At 35.0% G+C, this 19,028-nt stretch overlaps 1 protein-coding gene across 2 annotated transcripts in view; it reads left to right on the top strand.

The window, feature by feature from the left end:
• mgat4c.L (MGAT4 family member C L homeolog) overlaps nt 1-16,555 on the top strand; it is a 71,765-nt gene extending 55,210 nt beyond the window's left edge. Inside the window, exons 2-5 of one of the 2 annotated variants that reach the window (XM_041586298.1) lie at nt 7,479-7,551; nt 10,670-10,873; nt 12,198-12,345; nt 13,375-16,555. In XM_041586298.1, coding sequence (XP_041442232.1) covers nt 10,775-10,873; nt 12,198-12,345; nt 13,375-14,531 — 1,404 coding nt within the window. In that variant the 5' untranslated portion in view covers nt 7,479-7,551; nt 10,670-10,774 and the 3' untranslated portion in view covers nt 14,532-16,555. The remainder of the gene's footprint in view (nt 1-7,478; nt 7,552-10,669; nt 10,874-12,197; nt 12,346-13,374) is intronic. The other variant, XM_041586297.1, reaches the window with a different exon arrangement.
• The last annotated feature ends 2,473 nt before the right edge of the window (nt 16,556-19,028 follow it).

Here is a 19,028-nt window from a genome sequence, read left to right as displayed (position 1 = left end):
CTTGCAATAGCTTTATCAGGCTTGACTGCTGTAAAGCATCTATCATATGATTTCCAAACACCATTTTAATAAATATTAATCTTACTGATCAGTAATTTTGTTTCTACGGTAGTGAGCTCTATTGTGATGTCACTTTTATGAACTTGGCAACAGACATTCAAAAATGCTGAGACTATATTGGCTAAACAGCTAAACTCTTAAATAGAATTTGTAGCTTTCACTGTCAAGGCCATATTTATTTTTACCATATACCATATCGTCTTTATGCTATACGTGTGCGTCCCATACATTTTTAGGCAAATAAAAAATCTCTGTAGTCATTAAATGTTGAGTCCAACTCTGAAATTAAATACGCTTCATCTTGATTGCCTGCATGACCTTTTATTAGACACATTGGTTTCTAGCTTTTTTCCCTTTAAATCACTCTCTGATACAGAAGCAAAAGTTTAAAGCACATTAAGATATTTCTACATTACATCTGCTGTTTCTTGGGAGAACATAAACTTTATTCCCATTCATCACTTCCTGTTCAGCAAAACTCCCTACTGTATAATTTAAAAGACTGCTATGGTGAGGGAATGGAAAGATTTATTCTTAGAGGGCAAGTGAGCAGCACAAGGGAAGCCAGTAAAAAACATCACAGGGAATTTCAAGCATGAGATCAGATTTAAGCATAGATTCGGGCTAAAAATAAAATATAGGAGACAAGTGGGAAATGTAGGAAATGTTTCACATTGACTTAAAATGTATAAATGTATGTCACAAACATCTTTTTCAATATAAGCCATCTTTTTAGTATGGAGATACCTTTAATCAACTTGAATATTTTTATATTTTTATTTGTACCTCTATAACACAATATAATATTGTTGCGGTTAAGGAGGAAGGACACAGTCAAGGAGACATTTGGCACCATTTTTTGTGTAAATGGTAAATGTAATTAAATATTCTATGTTGAAGAATATAAAACAGTAATTATTAAGTTGCACAACAGAGTTCAAATGCTGGCCACTTATATTTTGTGAAACAATTTTTTTCTTTTTTTTTCTAAACACTTATTTTTGTTTGTTTGCTTCAGGTCGGGTTTTGTAAATCAATAATTTGGCTATCTGTAACCAACTGTGCTTACTGCAATTTTCTTTTAACTTCTGCCTAGTCTAAAGAGATACATTAGAGGTACATAAGGAGCAGAGACCACCCACTGGGAGGCAAATTGTTTGCTTTTGGCTTTGGGCTTTGGGTTACTTAATGAGAACCTTTCTGAGTGGGTGGATGCTCACTTACAACCATTGGTACTACCCTGAAATGACTTGTTTTTGCACATACATCTCTGCCACACTAACACTATTCTAGATTCAACTTTGGCCATTCTATGTTAATTACTTGTTTTATATTGCTGACTTAACAAGAGTTGTGTTGTAAGGTGTGTCAACGTCTCAGCCAACCTCTTTGTAATTTCCTGGTACAACAGAATATGATGCACCTGCACAATATTGTGATCAATAGGTACATTGCCCAACTAGTCATAAGGCAAATAAAGACCCTATTTGCCTATAAAGGTTCCACTGGAAATCCCAGCAGGTAGCTGCTGTTCATGACATTCATTGATATATGTAGCATAGAGATCCAGTGAAGCTCTTTGATGGGCCTCAACAGTTATTATACTGTTATACAACAGTATATTGTTTATATGCATTGACATTAATTCTTTAGGGCCTTAAAGAATCTAATATTAACTGGGATATCCATGCTTTAAACTTCACACTGATATTGAAGGTCCATGTCCCTAAAGCTTCTTATTCTCTTCCTGCGTTACAATTACACATTCGTACTTTTTGAGCATTGACAGTAACCCAAGACATATTCGGCATGCAAAGTCCCTATAGAATCATGGAGAAGATCAACCAATGAGCCACGAGGGATAACTGTGGAATGCAGATCTGTGCCATCTCAGGGTTGCTCTAATTGTGGCTTTATCAGGCTTGACTGCTGTAAAGCATCTATCATATGATTTCCAAACACCATTTTAATAAATATTAATCTTACTGATCAGTAATTTTGTTTCTACGGTAGTGATCTCTATTGTGATGTCACTTTTATGAACTTGGCAACAGACATTCAAAAATGCTGAGACTATATTGGCTAAACAGCTAAACTCTTAAATAGAATTTGTAGCTTTCACTGTCAAGGCCATATTTATTTTTACCATATACCATATCGTCTTTATGCTATACGTGTGCGTCCCATACATTTTTAGGCAAATAAAAAATCTCTGTAGTCATTAAATGTTGAGTCCAACTCTGAAATTAAATACGCTTCATCTTGATTGCCTGCATGACCTTTTATTAGACACATTGGTTTCTAGCTTTTTTCCCTTTAAATCACTCTCTGATACAGAAGCAAAAGTTTAAAGCACATTAAGATATTTCTACATTACATCTCAACAGTTATTATACTGTTATACAACAGTATATTGTTTATATGCATTGACATTAATTCTTTAGGGCCTTAAAGAAGCTAATATTAACTGGGATATCCATGCTTTAAACTTCACACTGATATTGAAGGTCCATGTCCCTAAAGCTTCTTATTCTCTTCCTGCGTTACAATTACACATTCGTACTTTTTGAGCATTGACAGTAACCCAAGACATATTCGGCATGCAAAGTCCCTATAGAATCATGGAGAAGATCAACCAATGAGCCACGAGGGATAACTGTGGAATGCAGATCTGTGCCATCTCAGGGTTGCTCTAATTGTGGCTGGTATAGCAAGTCATTTTAACCCTGTTAGCACCTATTTTGCCAGTTTAAATAGTGCTGTGAAAAATGTTGAGATCTTATAAATAACTGATAAGAAGATGAAAACTTTACTAATAAACCACTTGTTGCCACTAAATGTTGCTGTATCAGTTTGCTGATTTGTATGCTTTTTTTCTGTATCATATGGAAATGTAGATTTGTTTTGCTTCCAGCGTACATCAGTGCAGCACGTACTTTAACTGCTGTTAGTGGATTAATCTATGAACTGCAGCATGTTTATAAACAAGGTAATGCATAGTATGATTTTGTGGAATAATGTTTCACGCTGCCATAAAAAATAATGAAGAGCAATTTCCAATCTTAGCTTAGCAACATTATTATTGTCAAAATGTTTTCTTTATTACATCTACTGCTGTGAGAATGTATGCAATAGCATCAACGGGAAGCATAAGTACACGCAGCATAATATTAATCTCTGCGTAACATAACGTGTCAGCTTGCTGGAACCAAAAGGCTTTTTTCATGGACTGAACACATAATAAGTCATGGAAAAGAAACATTAATATACTTCTGCATTTTCTTTCTTAGCACATGAATGAGATAGAAAGATGGTAATTGGCTTTCTTTGTAGCTATCCTTATATCATACTTTAGTACCTAAATAGCTAGAGACAGCCTAAACACAGAATGTTTCAGGCACAGCAAAACCCAACCAGGAGAACGTATAGTCTAGGCATATTTGATGGGCACCTTAGGCACAAGGAGATTGCAAGAAGCCTAATGCAGAAAAATGAGTTAATTCAGGAATCAAATACAATAATTCACCCACTGCCAAATGCCTTCATGTTATTGCACTCACAATAAAATCCAAGGTTTTTAAATATAACAATGTAAATTGCAATATTCATATGTGTTTATACACATAAATCCCCTATGTTGTTATCATTTTGAATTCCTGCAGTATCTGGACTAATAGTGTACATTACTGTGCAGGCTGATAATAGGCAAATAGCAATGAAGATGAATTTTGCAAAAATAAGCAGTGTACCATGTTATACTTTCGTAATAGGAAAATATAAAAAACCAAAAATGACACTGAAAAGATCACTGCATTGCAGGAACATGAACATCTGAAAGTGGCCATGTTTTCTGAACTTTTTGAGAGCTACTGCAAATAACATGCAACCTGTCTTCAAGTCAAGGGCACATGCATGCAAAACCGTTGATAAGACTTATAGCTTCGATTTTCAGGCTCAAAACCCCACTAGGCTCTTAGCAAGCATTTATAATGTATTTAAGTCAAGATGTTGGATGAGGATAACCTGGAATTTGACGGGAGAAATTGTTTTTATTATTCTAATGACACATAACTTGCGATTACTGACATGGTTCTTCTGATGGAGTTAAACTCTTTGGCACTGGTAAGTGTAGCCATATATTATGCATGGGAGCACACATTCACTTGCACACAGACACACACATCTACATTTTATATAACTTATTATATATAGCTTGACAAAGGGTCAATGTAGGCCTGAAACGTTGCTGTGTTGGTCCATTTTTGGAGTGCTGTCCATGACTTGAAAATTTCAAAACCTGTGCATGTGAACACAGTGGGACGTGCAAACAACTTACAAAAGATTCAGTGAAGGTGCTGACTTTTAGGTTGATCTTATTGTATATGTTAAAGGTGATGAATCAACTAAAACTGATTTTGGTTATTGGCTGTTTTCCCTTAAGGCTTAAGGTACAGGTGATACCGTACATTGCATTTTTAACCCCACTGTGCCCTCAGGGAGAACTAGCTGGCCTTTGGCAGATGCTCCAGTGACTGAAGAGCAATACACCGAAATATTCGCTTCAGTCATCCCAAGTCTTTGTCATCTGGCATAGACAGCCATAGACAGAGCATTTTCCATTCTGTACAATAAGAAGTGGTGACAGGCAGGGGAAGGATGTTGCTTATTTATTTTACATTACATTACATTAATTTTGTACATTTTGCGCAGGCATTTCTTTTTCTATAAGCAACGGGTATATGACTGAGCCAATGCTTGAATGGGATATCAACTACTCTATGTCCATATGGATATCTGGATACCAAGCTACCACCTCCCCTAAAGTATTCCCCTTAATTATGGTTCACTAACATCAGTTATACAGGTATGGGATCCCTTATCCAGAAACGCATAATACAGAAAGCTCTAAATCATTAAAAGGCCATCTCCCATAGACTCCATTTTATCAGAATATTCCAAATGTTTTCAATTTTTTTATCTGTAATAATAAAACAGTACCTTGTACTTCATACAAACCAGGATATAATTAATCCTTACTGGAAGCAAAACCAACCTATTTGGGTCTATTTAACTAAAAAGTGACTGGCGAATCTGTGGCTTTTCATACTGAAAAATTCCCAAACTGTGAGAAATTCGCAAAACTGATTTGACGCGAACATCGATTTTGTCGTGTGTCAAGAAAAATTTTAAGAATCTGACTTTTGTCGCAAGTCTGTGTTTTTTTCATTGTGAAAAACTAAATTGTTTGTGTCACCTTTTTTCAGCTTTGGGGCTACCAATAAACCATTTTCCCTAACTTCCAAGCTTTGTAGACTGTGGTGAATGAATATGGCATGTTTTGCTTTGTGTCTCTGGGGCAAATTCACTAACATTCGTAGTTGCGCCAGGCGCAACTTCGCCGCGATTCGCCGCACTTCGCCACACTTCGCCAGGCGTAGTTTCGCCAGCGCTCCGCAAATTCACTAAAATCCAAAGTTGCGCACAGGGGTAGCGTAAGATTGCGAAGTTGCGCTAGTGTTTATTCGCTAAGTGAAGAGAAGTTACGCTAGCGATGGTTAATTTGCATACGGCGCCAAATTCAAATTTCAATGGAGGAATACGTACAATCACTACAAATGCCTAGAAAACCTTCAAAACATCAAATAAAAATTTTATTTTGCCCTACACTGTCTAGGTAAGTTGCCATGAGTCAGGAAATGTAGGGGGGAAGGAGGGGAGCCCCAAAAAAAATTTCGATCTTTTTCAGCCTATCACCCATAATGTAGAAAACACGCCAGCGTTTTTTGGGACTTAGAAAAAATTTTTGACTTTTTTTGAAGCAATCCCTATCTACTCTATTGCGCTTCGCCTGGTCTGAGGTGGCGAAGGAAGTCTAGCGTAAAAGGTAGCGTTCAGTACACTGCGCGCCTTAGTGAATTTGCGTAGTTACGTCCGTAGCGAAAATTCGCCAGGCGTAAGGGTGCGAAGTAAGACTAGCGAATCTACGCCAGCGTTCGTTAGTGAATTTGCGAAGTAACGAAAATGCCCAATGCTATCGAATTAACGCTAGCGTTTGGCGCTTCGGCGCTTAGTGAATTTGCCCCTCAATGTGCTGAATTGCATTGGAGTCAATGGGAAGACCAATTCACATTCATGTTTCATTAGTATACTGCTATACAATTGCTCTACATTGTTAGAGGACTCCTATCTTTTCAAAAGAAAATAAGGGCTCATATTTTTCCAGGTTCTTAAAAACGTCTAATTTTTTTACATTAACTCTGGTCGACTGGTAATGGTAACTACTACTACTACTCTTTATTGCTTTTTAACCAAAAATACAATCTATAGTTTATATATTGCTAATAGCTTACTAACTACTAGGCACAACTAATAATTAATCTAAACACATAAAATCTGAGTGCTTTGTATCCCAAGTTAAAATGAATAAACCATATATTTATGTGTAAACGTAAGGAATCAGAAATACTAGGTAATATAATGTTACATGACTGATGAAAGGCGAAAGCGAAAATGAAGTTACCTTTGGCGTCAAAATCTGACGCGTGTCAAAACATTTTAAGGAAAAATCCCCAGCTGTACATCAAATCCTGCAATATGTAAAAAGTATCAAAATATATTCAATTGCTATATCGATTCCAACTAATAGGGCCTTTTCCTGTGTAGAGTGTAATATGGTTTAATTGAGAAATAAATTAGAAACATTGAATCGGATTGCCCTATATCTATAGACGGCTTTATGTAATACTTTAGACTCAAATGCAGGAATGTGCTGTCCAAGTGATTTAATAAAAATATTCAAATGCCCTATAGCTTCCCTTGTATTAAAAAGGAAATCACTGTCTTTTTTTCCTGGGAAGCTTGAAGTTTCAAATATATCAAGCAACACCTTCACAAGCTTCTTCCAGCATAATTGATTATTTGCACAGAGTCATGTATCTGTGAAGTCCAGAAAACCCCAGGGAAATAATGTAAAATAGATTAGGAGATTAAATGTGAGAAAATTGGTTTTTACTGGCCACATTATTAATCTATTTCTAAAATGAGTTTTTCATCAAAGTTTGCCTTTGAGTACTCCAGCTACACTGTCATGATCAATAAAGGAATTAATTCAAAAAAAGCTATTAAAATACAGAAAAATAGCCAGAGTAAAAACCAGGTGAATTGCTTGCTGTTTTTATGTACGCATCTTTTAAACTCTGTGTGGCTTGTAAGTGGAAGTAGACAAATGATATGATTAATCTTTTTGTCAGGCATTTAAAATGGCTTAATAAAAGTGTTGGCAGCACCTCCATTACCTTCAGAAATGTGCTTAATGTATTAGTTTTATGTTCTTGTAGGTTGGTATTTGAGCAACGGCTGTAGAAAAAAGTTAAGTGGCCTCTGTGCTTTAATAATTTACTTTTTTTGTTTCCTCGCAGACCTCGGTTTTATTTTTGCTGATGATAGATTTCCGTTGCATCTGTAATCTGATCAATTTCTTAAAAAACTAAGGTAGGAATATATCTAATAAACATTTTGCTGACTAATGTTAACTGTGCCAAGGGTCGGAATGGGGGGCCCGGGGCTCTGGGTACGGGGCTAGGCCTGGGTGGGTGGGCGGGGCACACAAGAGCCGGGGCCCACCAGGTTTTTTCCCGGTGTCTGCCAGCCCAGTCCGACCCTGACTGGTATTGGTAGTACATGATGTGATGCTTTATGCATTGTTTAGTAAATTACACATGCGTTATAGAGCACTTTTTTTAAAGACACAATAGTATATATGTCTATGTGTGTATGTATGTATGTATGTATGTATGTATGTATGCATATAGAGACAGGGCTTGCTTGTGTGCCCAGTGTGTGAGAGGAAGCCTGAGGGAGAACCAAGGGGCCATGGACCATGAGAGGCTGTAGTTGTAGTTGCATGGGTCAAAATATAATGGGATTAATAGAAAAATCTGATATGTTAACTACAGTGGATATATACCATCTGATGCAGCATGCCTATCGGAAGGAATGCTGCATGATGCCTTCTCATGGGACGAGATAAAACTTTTATTCTCATTGAAATACATTGACTGCCAGATGTAAATGCATGAACATTCAACTCTGATCCAACTTACATAATGGGGATCAGATTTTATAGCATCCTACAAAATCTGGTGCTGTTGCATGGTGTGGAACGACAAGATTTTGTGGGTCAGAGAAAGTCTTACCCACAAAATTTGATCAAAATCTCCCATGTAGTTTAGCCCAAAGAGAGAGAGAGCTTGAGAGAGAAATGGGGAGTGCCAAGGGGCTTGTGACTGTGGCTGGAGAAAGGCTCTGTGTGGGAAAGTGAAGCTGACTTGGAAGTAGGCTGCATGGCTTGGCTTATAGTGAGATGTTATCTCTGAACTGTGAGTAACAGGGTGATAACCTTCTGATGGTTGAAAATCTGTTAAAGGCTCTGGGATAGTCAGGAACATTACAATCTCATTTGTGAGAAAGACTGTTCTTTATATTTGATGCCATATGCGGATATGCACTTTGTTGATGTTTTAAAATGGAGTGAATTAATGGCAAAAAATCCTGTTTGCCTTCAGTTTTTGTGCCACTGTCTATTCTCTGCACAATATATATATACATACAGTACATATACCCACTATTTATGTTCAAATATTTAAAGTTCATGGAACTTGTAGTTCATCGATAAGGGTACATAAGAATTGGTATACACAAATAAAATTGCTAGAACTGCATTCCTGAAAGAGGTAGGCACTAAATGTATCCCCTTTCTACACTGAATACCTCTCAGGGCACTCACCCACCTCTGGTAAAAGGTCAGAATTGACCACTTAGAGGTGAGGCACTGTAGGTTATCTGTTTTAGGGCACTGCAATAAAGCATTGGGGGTGGGGAGATAAATGTATGATTCCTACTTAGAGTAATGAACCCACCCTTACTCATAGTAGGGTGACTTTGACCCACAGGGCCTTCCAAGACTACCGGAAAGAGGGAGTCTTTACCTCTAACCTTTCTGCATAGGGTGTAAATCTGGTCTGGTTTCCTATGAATATAAGTTCATTTATTTATATATCCCTACTCCACTGCGAACAGGGCAGAGAAATGGGGGCAGCTTATTAACCCTTTGTCTGTATTTTGTTGAGGACTGTTCAATTCTTGTTCGCTACTTAGCTTCTTAGGTCCTGAAACTGCCATAAGCTGAGTCAAATGGAAAGCAAAGCTACATTTTCAGATATTGATAAATATGCCCAACATTTATGGTCCAAAAAATGAGGAATCCTATAAAGGGACATCTTCATTAAAGTATTTGTAAATATGGCAGGCTCCTTCATATAAAGTACTAGATTCTTTTATTTGAATACAAATGTTCTTTGGAATTAAGCAATTGACATGCTATGTATGATCCCTTTGTTCACACTTAATATGCTAATGTCAAAGCCATTTTTTTTTAATAAATGCTTTACCAATGCAAACAAAAATGATAAAGCCCGCTTTGACCATGGATATAATGTAATCTGAGTGCACATACTGCCACCTTGTGTCTTTAAGCGCTACTTAACAAATCTTTACTGTTCAATGAAAATACAAGTTCAGGAATGGGATACGTTATCCGGAAACCTGTTACCCAGAAAGATCTGAATTATGGGAAGGACATCTCCCATCTTCCATTTTAGCCAAATAATCAAAAGGTTTTCTCCGTAATAATAAAACAGTGCCTAGAAAGCAAAATAAGCCTATTAGTTTTATTGGTTTTATTTAATATTTAAGTAATTTTCTAGTAGACTGATCCATATTATGGAAAGCTTCAGGCCCCAGGCATTCTGGATAACGGGTTCCTGCCATACCTGTATGGGTTAAATTATCTGTAGTCCTTGAGACCTTGGTGTTTTCCAGGGAAGGGGTTTTTATGTTTTTTGGATCACCATACCTTAAATCTACTAAAAACATTTAAACATTAAATAAACCCCATATGATTGTTTGCCACTAATATGGATACATGAAGCTTTATTGCCATCAACATACTGTTTTATTAATATTATTATTATTACTACAGAGTAAATCATTTTAGAGAAATGTAATTATTTGCATAAAATACATTGTTTTCAGATATGGTAAGTAGGGATGCACCGAATCCAGGATTCGGTTCGGTATTCGATCAGGATTCGGCCATTTTCAGCAGGATTCGGATTCGGCCAAATCCTTGTGCCTGGCCGAACTGAACCCAAATCCTTAAAATCATGTCACTTTTCGTCACAAAACATGGAAGTAAAAATTATGCAAATTAGGGTTCGGATTCGGTTCAGTATTCGGCCGAATCTTTCACGAAAGATTCGGGGGTTCGGCCGAATCCAAAAAAGTGGATTCAGTGCATCCCTAATAGTAAGACATTCCATAGTTCCACAGTAATTTATTTGGAAGCTTTTTGTACTGTACAAAGATCAAAGATTTACTGTATGAAAGATTTTTTATACTTGCCCCCCTTAAATAAAGCAAATTTGGAACCCCACGAACAAATTACTCAAACACATTTATATTACAACTTTAGTTTGTTTTTGAAATATACCAAAAAGTGATATTTTATGGCAATTGTTATTTTACTTTTGTTTTTGCTTTTATTTTGCAGAATGAAACAGTAAAAAAAAGTGAAAAAATAGTTATTGCCAGTGAAGGTCTTCACAAAATATATGCACCTCTGCTTAGAACTACTAGATTCAGATACCTTGATAAAATGAGATGTTTTCGAAAACGTTCCGCAATACCAGTCCTTGGAGTTCTAATCATATGTCTGCTCTTCATGAATTTGTACATTGAAGATGAGTATGTTCTGGTAAGTGACTAAAAAGTAACATAGACATGACAAGACCTCACCTTGAGTATGCAGTGCAGTTTTGGGCCCCAGGCCTTAAGAAGGATATCAATAAGCTGGAGAGAGTGCACAGACTAGTAAAAGGGATGAAAGATTTAAATTATGAGGGTAGATTGTCAAAATTGTTGGTGTTTTCTCTGAAAAAATAATACGATCAACACACCAGAGGCCACCCCTTTAGACTTGAGAAACTGAACTTTCATTTGAAGTGGAGTAGATGGTTCTTCACAGTGAGGGCAATGTGGTTGTGGAATGCCCTGCTGGATGGTGTTGGGATGGCAGACTCTATTAATGATGGGTTTCTGCTTAGTTCTTCTGATTCTATAAAACATTTTGACATGCCACAATGTGCTTGGTAGGAATTATTTTGGCAAAAGTTTGTTTGGTCGTTTTCCATCCCCAACTAAAATAACTAATGCTGGGGAGGGGGCTGGAGGTAGCAGGTAAACAGAATTTATTTCCTTCCCTATGAGAGAGAAGACCAGGTTAAAATTAATTTTTTAAATTAAATTAAAATAGTTCATTCTGAGCATCATTTCAAGTGCATTTAATATTGTCTCTAAAGGGTGTCTATTAATATAGTTTGCATACCTGAAAATGGGGGCGGAGTGGCATACAAAGGAATACAATTATATGTTTTCGGAACCTTATGGGAGAATGTGAATGTAAGGAGCACAATTAATCGAAGTAGAAGTCGAAATTATTTTTGATCGAATATGGCTATATTCGATCGAAGTAAAATCGTTTCATCGATCGATTAATTCCTTCGATTCGAACGATTTAATCGATTGATCGAACGATTTAAAAAAAAAAACCTTTGACTTCTAAAAACTTGTTGGCATATAGGTTCTAGGAGGTCCCCATAGGCTAACATAGCAATTCGGCAGGTTTAAGGTGTCGACGTCAAATTTTTTTAAAGAGACAGTACTTCGATTTTCGAATGGTCGAATATTCAAAGTTTTTTCAATTCGAACTGAAGTCGAAGTCAAATTCGGCCTATTCAATGGTCGAAGTACCAAAAAATTACTTTGAAATGCGAAGTTTTTGAATTTGAAAATTCACTTTGAATTTACTTCGACCCATAGTAAATGTGCCCCTAAGTGTAGTTTTACAGATTTCCATATAGCAATTATACTAGCAGGCTTTCAAAATGAGATAAATTCGGATTTTAGTAAAAAACCCTTCCCATGTATTAATTTTACAGTATATTGCTAAAAAAAAGGCTAATTATATGGCACATTTTTCTGCTTTATACATACTGCATTCTATTCGTATTTTTTTCTAGGAAGAAGAAGATAAACATCTTAGAGACACGTCTACTCATCAGCTGGGCTCAGATCGCTATATTCATACAATAAGGAATTTATCTAATTTGTCCTCTTCCATAAATGTAACATATCGTATTTTAGCTGGGATGCCATTATCCAGAAAAAGTATGTCATAAGTTATGTTTTTACCTGTATTATATACAATAGTGTTTGCACAAATGATCATAATATAATATATCATTTAATATATTGTAATGGCCATATTCTAAGATGGCAGCATTTCAGATGTATCCCCAAATATATTTAAAGTCACAAATTTTACCCATAGTGACAAATAATATGTTTGTTTTTAAACAGATGACCAGTAAATACAACCAGACCATTGAATTAGAATGATCTATTCCTGTCTGCCTTGCAAGAACCAAACATGGAGTAGCTTCAATTTCCATGTTTGTTCAAGAAATAGCAAAAAACATAGATTTGTCCAGTATTTTTAAAAGAAAGACATTTTATTTACATGTTTGTATCTGCTCATCCAATGCCTAAAAATAAACTATATCTTTGAAACAAAAGCCCTATTTCATATGAGAAATGTTTTCATTTTACAGTTGTGTAAAAAACTGGTAAAGAGAATTCAAACCGTGTTTTATCTTGCTGTGTAAAAACTATAGTACTCCCTTTGTATTGTGCTGCTGCTTTTCTGCTATGAAAACATGAATCTTTTGCTCTATTTAAGCTTGAATGGCTGTCCCTACAACTACAAAGGCATTAATAAACTGTAGTAGAGTTTCTGAGGAAACAGTACATTATATTTAAAACCAAATATAACATTCTCATTCTTTAGGTTTACTGTACCTTTAAAAAATATACAAAAAGTATGTTCAGCACAAACCCTATTCATTGAACTCATGTTGAACAAGGGAGTAAACTGTACCTTTTTGTTTAAAAAGAAAAATGTTAAATTTAAAATGTAAAAGGTGAACCACCTCTTTAAGTAGTACAGTACTTGTTATTGCCCATCTTAGGGAAACACTAATGAAAAGGCAGAAGACAGCAAATATATATATATATATATATATATATATATATATATATATATATATATATATATATATATATATATATAAATGTCCATTGGTAAATTTGTGAGACTGCTGCAATGCTCTTTAACTTTCATATATCTGATTTTTATAGGATATCTTACAATTGGACTTTCTTCAGTTAAAAGGAAAAAAGGAAATTATTTACTTGAAACAATAAAATCCATATTTGAACAGTCAAGCTACGAAGAACTCAAAGAGATCATGGTAGTCGTTCACCTTGCAGAGTTTGATTCCACTTGGTGTGAAAGTATTGTTCAAGATATATCTCGAAAATTTTCCCATCACATCATTGCTGGCAAACTGACCATTATCCACACGCCCATGGAATTCTACCCCATGTTAGAAGGTTTAAAAAGAAATTACAATGACCCTGATGACCGTGTTAAATTCAGATCAAAACAAAATGTGGACTATGCATTTCTTTTGAACTTTTGCGCTAATCTCTCAGACTATTATTTGATGCTTGAGGATGATGTTAGATGTTCCAAAAACTTTTTGACAACGATTAAAAAGGTTATAACTTCACGAAAAGGATCCAGTTGGGTTACCTTGGAGTTTTCCAAACTAGGATACATTGGGAAGCTATATCTCTCTAATGACTTACCAAGGCTGGCTCATTTTTTGCTCATGTTTTACCAAGAAATGCCTTGCGACTGGTTGCTAATCCATTTTAGAGGCCTTCTGGCTCAAAAGGATGCCATTCGTTTTAAGCCATCTCTCTTCCAGCATATGGGATACTACTCATCATACAAAGGGGCAGAAAATAAACTGAAAGATGATGATTTTGAAGAAGATGCATGTGACATACCAGATAATCCATCAGCAAGCCTAAACACAAATATGAATGTTTTTGAAAATTATGAACCTATAAAGGCATATAGTAGCACAGAAGAATATTTCTGGGCCAAATCACCTTCAAGTGGTGACTTTTACCATATTGCATTTGAAAAACCTATCAAAATAAATAAAATAAAAGTCTGCACTGGAACAGAAGATCGTCAAAATGATATTTTGCATCATGGCACATTAGAGGTTGGAGAAAGAGTAGTTGGGAATAAAAAAGGAAAGAAATGTACAACTTATCTCAGATTAGGAGACTTTAAAAATGGGAACTTTGAAATGGAAAACATAGATCGAAAAGTCCTTTTTAATATTGACTGTATTCGGATCCTTTTGACTAAAAATCAAATTGAATGGCTAATTATTAAAAGTATTAGCATATGGACTACAGAGCCAATGAACCAGTAAGTCAATATTCCTTCCTTTTGGAAGAATGAAAGACATTATCAGTTGAATGCCAACTGGTATATTTCCCTAATAGAAAAACCTTTTAATAAAAGCTAACATGCCAATGGCAGATGGTGTGGGAAAATTCTGTTTATATTTGACTATTTCTGTCATGCAATATTTAACAATACCTGTGTTTCTGGATGTGCTAGTTTTTATATAAAACAAAGCAAACTTTGGTTCAAATGTGTTGGTTATGCTGTTTTAAATGGAATCTAAACTAAAAATTAATTCATGTGAATTAAATGAATGCTTCTTTAAGCACTTATGCAATTTTCATGAATTTTCTTACTTTAGCAGTTTCTTAGATATGAACTGTTTTAGATTGCTTTTACCAGGTTTTTGGCTCAATAGATCTCGACTCCAGGGTTTAGTACTACAGAAAGTGCTTAGACTGTTAGGGGCTGATTTATTAATTCAGAAATCAAGCTTAAGGTTTTTTGCTTATTTTTTTCCATTGTCCAGGTTTTTTTATGCTTTCCACAATCTACATCTTATATGGTTTAAAGTTGCAATATTTTTATTTTTATGATTTTCTTTTTCACGTGATTGGCAAAAAAAAAAATAGACACAATTTATGAGAATCATGGCAAAACGTGATCCTGAAAATTGATAAATGAGCCCCATAGGGTTGCTGGCACGCTGATCTAAAAGAGCTGTTGGTAATAGCATCTTAAAATGACCAAAAACAGCTAATATCTCAGGAACCACTAAAAATGTTTTGTAGATTGCAAAAATGCTCAAAGGACAGGTTACCTCAATTGTTGGGGGTTTAGATGCCCTTACATTTCATTTTGTTTTAAGTGCCAATAGAAACATGTTTAATGGTACAGAGGCATAGAAGTTGTATGACTTAATTAACAGGTCACAAGACAGCTTGACATTTTTTACCTATTTTGTTTTTTGTTATATATTACTAGTGATGGGTCAGTTTGTCCCGTTTGGCTTTGCCGAAAAATTTGCGAATTTCCAGTGAAATTCACCCGCATCAATTTTGATGCCCACATTAAAGTCAATGGTCGTCCGAATAATTTAATCGACAGCGGCAAATCATGGAAATTCGCAGTGAATTCACGCCTGGAGAATTTATTCACCCATCACTATATATTACACTTGCTTCAGGCTCATTCTACCTCTTATTACCCTTTAACACTTCCCCATTATTATTTCTGTATCCACTGGAATTTAAAATACAGCACTGTGAACAAAACACTGTGGATAAGGAGTTCTTTTTTTAAACTAATCTACCTGCTAAAGTAATTTCATGAACCAATATTGGATTAAGACTTTGTAATGTTAATGGATAATAGTGTGCTTAGGGTTGAATCTTTGCCAATTTGTTTTTAAAAATGATGTATATTGTAATAAAACGTGTTCTGTATATTGAAAACCAGTGCTATATGGTTATTCACTTCATCCATTACCTTGAGGAAATGTTTTGCTTTTCATGTCACATGTCGGGCAATAAGAATGCTTTCCCAAGGATGCTTGCTGTATCATATGAAGCAGAAATGTACATCAAAGCATATATGTGCCTGATGATTTTTTTTTGTTGTTTCCATAATTAAAAATACCTTCAGTGAAGTGTTATATATGTAAAATGTCATTGAATATGCCAAATTGAATGTGCTTGCTAAATGCAAATAAATATTCATTTTCTTGTTTGTTACAAGCTGATAAGGGAATGAGAGCGCGTAGGAAAAAAGTAAAACATAAAAGACCAGTAATACCAAAAATGAAATGAACTCATTTTATTTCTATCTATCCAGTAAAAAAAAGTCTTGTTTGAAGCAGACGTCTCCCTTGTTTTAAGGCATTTCTTATCTTGTCTAGCATGTTGTATGTGTTATTAACACCCATCCGGGTTTTTGTGTTCAGTGTAGCCTTGCAACAGATCTATAGATAACATATAACTGCAGGTATTTTAAAACGAAAATATAATGCTTTCTGGAAATAGTGCAGAATTAAGGATATTGTTATTTCCTGACGTTACGTTACTGACGATCACTTAGGGCCAGATTTAACAATATTCAAATTCACATTTCTACTGCAATTTGGGTTTTTAGCTGCAAAATCTTTTTTAAAAAATATCTTTAAAAAAACTAAAATTCAAATGTTGATAAATCTGCCCCATAGACACACATTTCAATCATAATTTTTTTCTTCTCAATTTGACTCAACTGGCAAACAGGAAATCCTTTCATTTGGTTCAGTATAAACTCTATCACTCTATCAAGTACCAAATGCTTGACTGTATTTTCTTAAAGGAGAACTAAACCCCTGTTAGTAAAAAATCCCCTTCCCTCCATTGACCCCCCTCCCTGCTCCGTACCTTAGGACTTGTGTTCCTGGCATTAACCTTGGCATATTCATGCAGAGTAGGGCAGCGAAGCTCTTCAGTGCCATCTTTTGTATCTTCAGGTTCCTTGCAGAAGTGAGTGCCGACACGGAGCATTTTTGCCCATGCACAGTTGGAGCTATTCTGGTATGCTTACTGTGCATGTGCCAGAAAGCTTCGAAGATTTCCAAAGGAAAAGAAGAGGATATGCAGGGATGGGGGGCCTATGGAGAGAAAGGGATTTTAGCTCTCCTTTAACATTTCTCTTTGCTTTAGAACAGGTATATTATTATTATTATGTGCCTTAATTAAGGCATAAATCCATTAAATCATAAGTAATAACAATACATTTGTAGCCTTACAGAGTATTTGTTTTTAGATGGGGCCAGTAACCTGCTTTTTAAAGCTGGAAAGAGTCAGAAGAAGAAGGCAAACAATTAAACAACAACAAAAAATAATAATGAAGACCAACTGAAAAGTTGCTTAGAATTGGCCTTTCTACAACAGGCTAAAAGTTATCTTAAAGGTGAACCACCCCTACCACCCCCACACCAACCATCCTAGCATTGTTGAATGTTCTTTATAATTTTTCCCTAAAACTATTTGCCCAATGCTTTAAAGGAACAACCTGCATTAAAAAATATAACATTAGGACATTCCCATACAATATCTGAGCAGGATGCAAGAAAATGAGATATTCAATTTATGTATTTGTATGCACTATATATACAATTTGGCACATTAGTATATTTTTCATGTGACTAGAATTGTTGTAAAAATTAACTGTTGAGATAAGTAAACTATAATAGTAAAAAAGTGACTTTAATGCAAAGCACCAACTTCTGCATTTGACCTCTTACAGTATATACTTTATTAATTAATATAAATGATTATGATAGTATTTATATAACATTCCCAAAAGGAAACTGGCTCCACAGATTAGAAAGAGTTATTAACTTATTACAAATTACATATATTCCAATGATAAAATACAACAATCAAAACATACATTGTAAGGGTCTCCTTTTAAAATAGATGTGTTTTTTTCATGAGGTTAGTTAAAAAGTATAATATAAGAAAAAATTTAAGCTGGTAAGTGAAAATAAAACCTATTTTCATATTGTAAACAATCATCAGAAACTAGTAATGAGTGAATCTCACCTGTTTCGCTGACAAATTCCCAAAACGGCTAAGAAATTTGTGAAACAGCAAAAAATTTGCGAAACCCATTGAAGTCAATAAGCTGCACATTTTTTACTCACTCCAAATGCATTAAAGTCAATGGACATTCTTTCTTGTGGCAACATTTACTGTACATTTTTTAAGTTTTTGCACTTAATAAATCTTTATAAAAATCAAGTTTACAAAACTCTTATTAGTATTCCTGGGTCTTAGTGCAAAAAAATTGTAAATAAAATTAATTAGAACATTGATAAATCCCTATAGACTTATACATAAAGCACAACAGTTTTAAAGAATTAGCATGGGTAACCATATCCTTGTTATAAAGCCTGTTGAGCAACCATTTGTGAAGTTCATAATTCATATGCACATAACTGTATTGCAGAATAAGTTCAACTATTTCTTTTCCATTATAGCAATTTTCTGTTATTATGAAAACAGCTTGGGTATATTTATGAAAAAAAATATGGTATTTAATAAATGTGCTTGAATTGTGATTGTTTGAAGTTATTTTCCCTTTTCCCTTTCCCTTTTAGAATATTTTGAAATCTGAAATTTATGTAAGGAATTCAAAAATAAAAACAATAATTTTCAACATTGAACTGTGAGTTTTGTCATTCCAAAATAGTTACATTTTTAACGTTTTTTTTTTTTTAGTATATCTTTAGTAGATCTATATCTGTTTCATATTCACCCATCAAGTGTTCTCACTAAACAGATGGAATTTCAGAGGATAACTTTTATTTAATGAGGACATAAACCTCTAATTATAGTTTTGTTCCATTCACATTTTGCTGGACTACAGCTTCTAGCATTCTCCAGCATAATATCAAAGGTTGATGGAAGCTGATGTCCAGCAGTTATAGGTATAGATCTTTCAGTTAACACTGCACAATACCATTTTTTCCACCAAGTCCTCCAGGACCAGTGATCCAGTT

Source organism: Xenopus laevis, chromosome 3L (assembly GCF_017654675.1).
Source record: "Xenopus laevis strain J_2021 chromosome 3L, Xenopus_laevis_v10.1, whole genome shotgun sequence".
Classification (NCBI taxonomy): domain Eukaryota; kingdom Metazoa; phylum Chordata; class Amphibia; order Anura; family Pipidae; genus Xenopus; species Xenopus laevis.
Note: the sequence above shows the minus strand (reverse complement) of the source record. Positions and strands in the feature narration are given on the sequence as shown.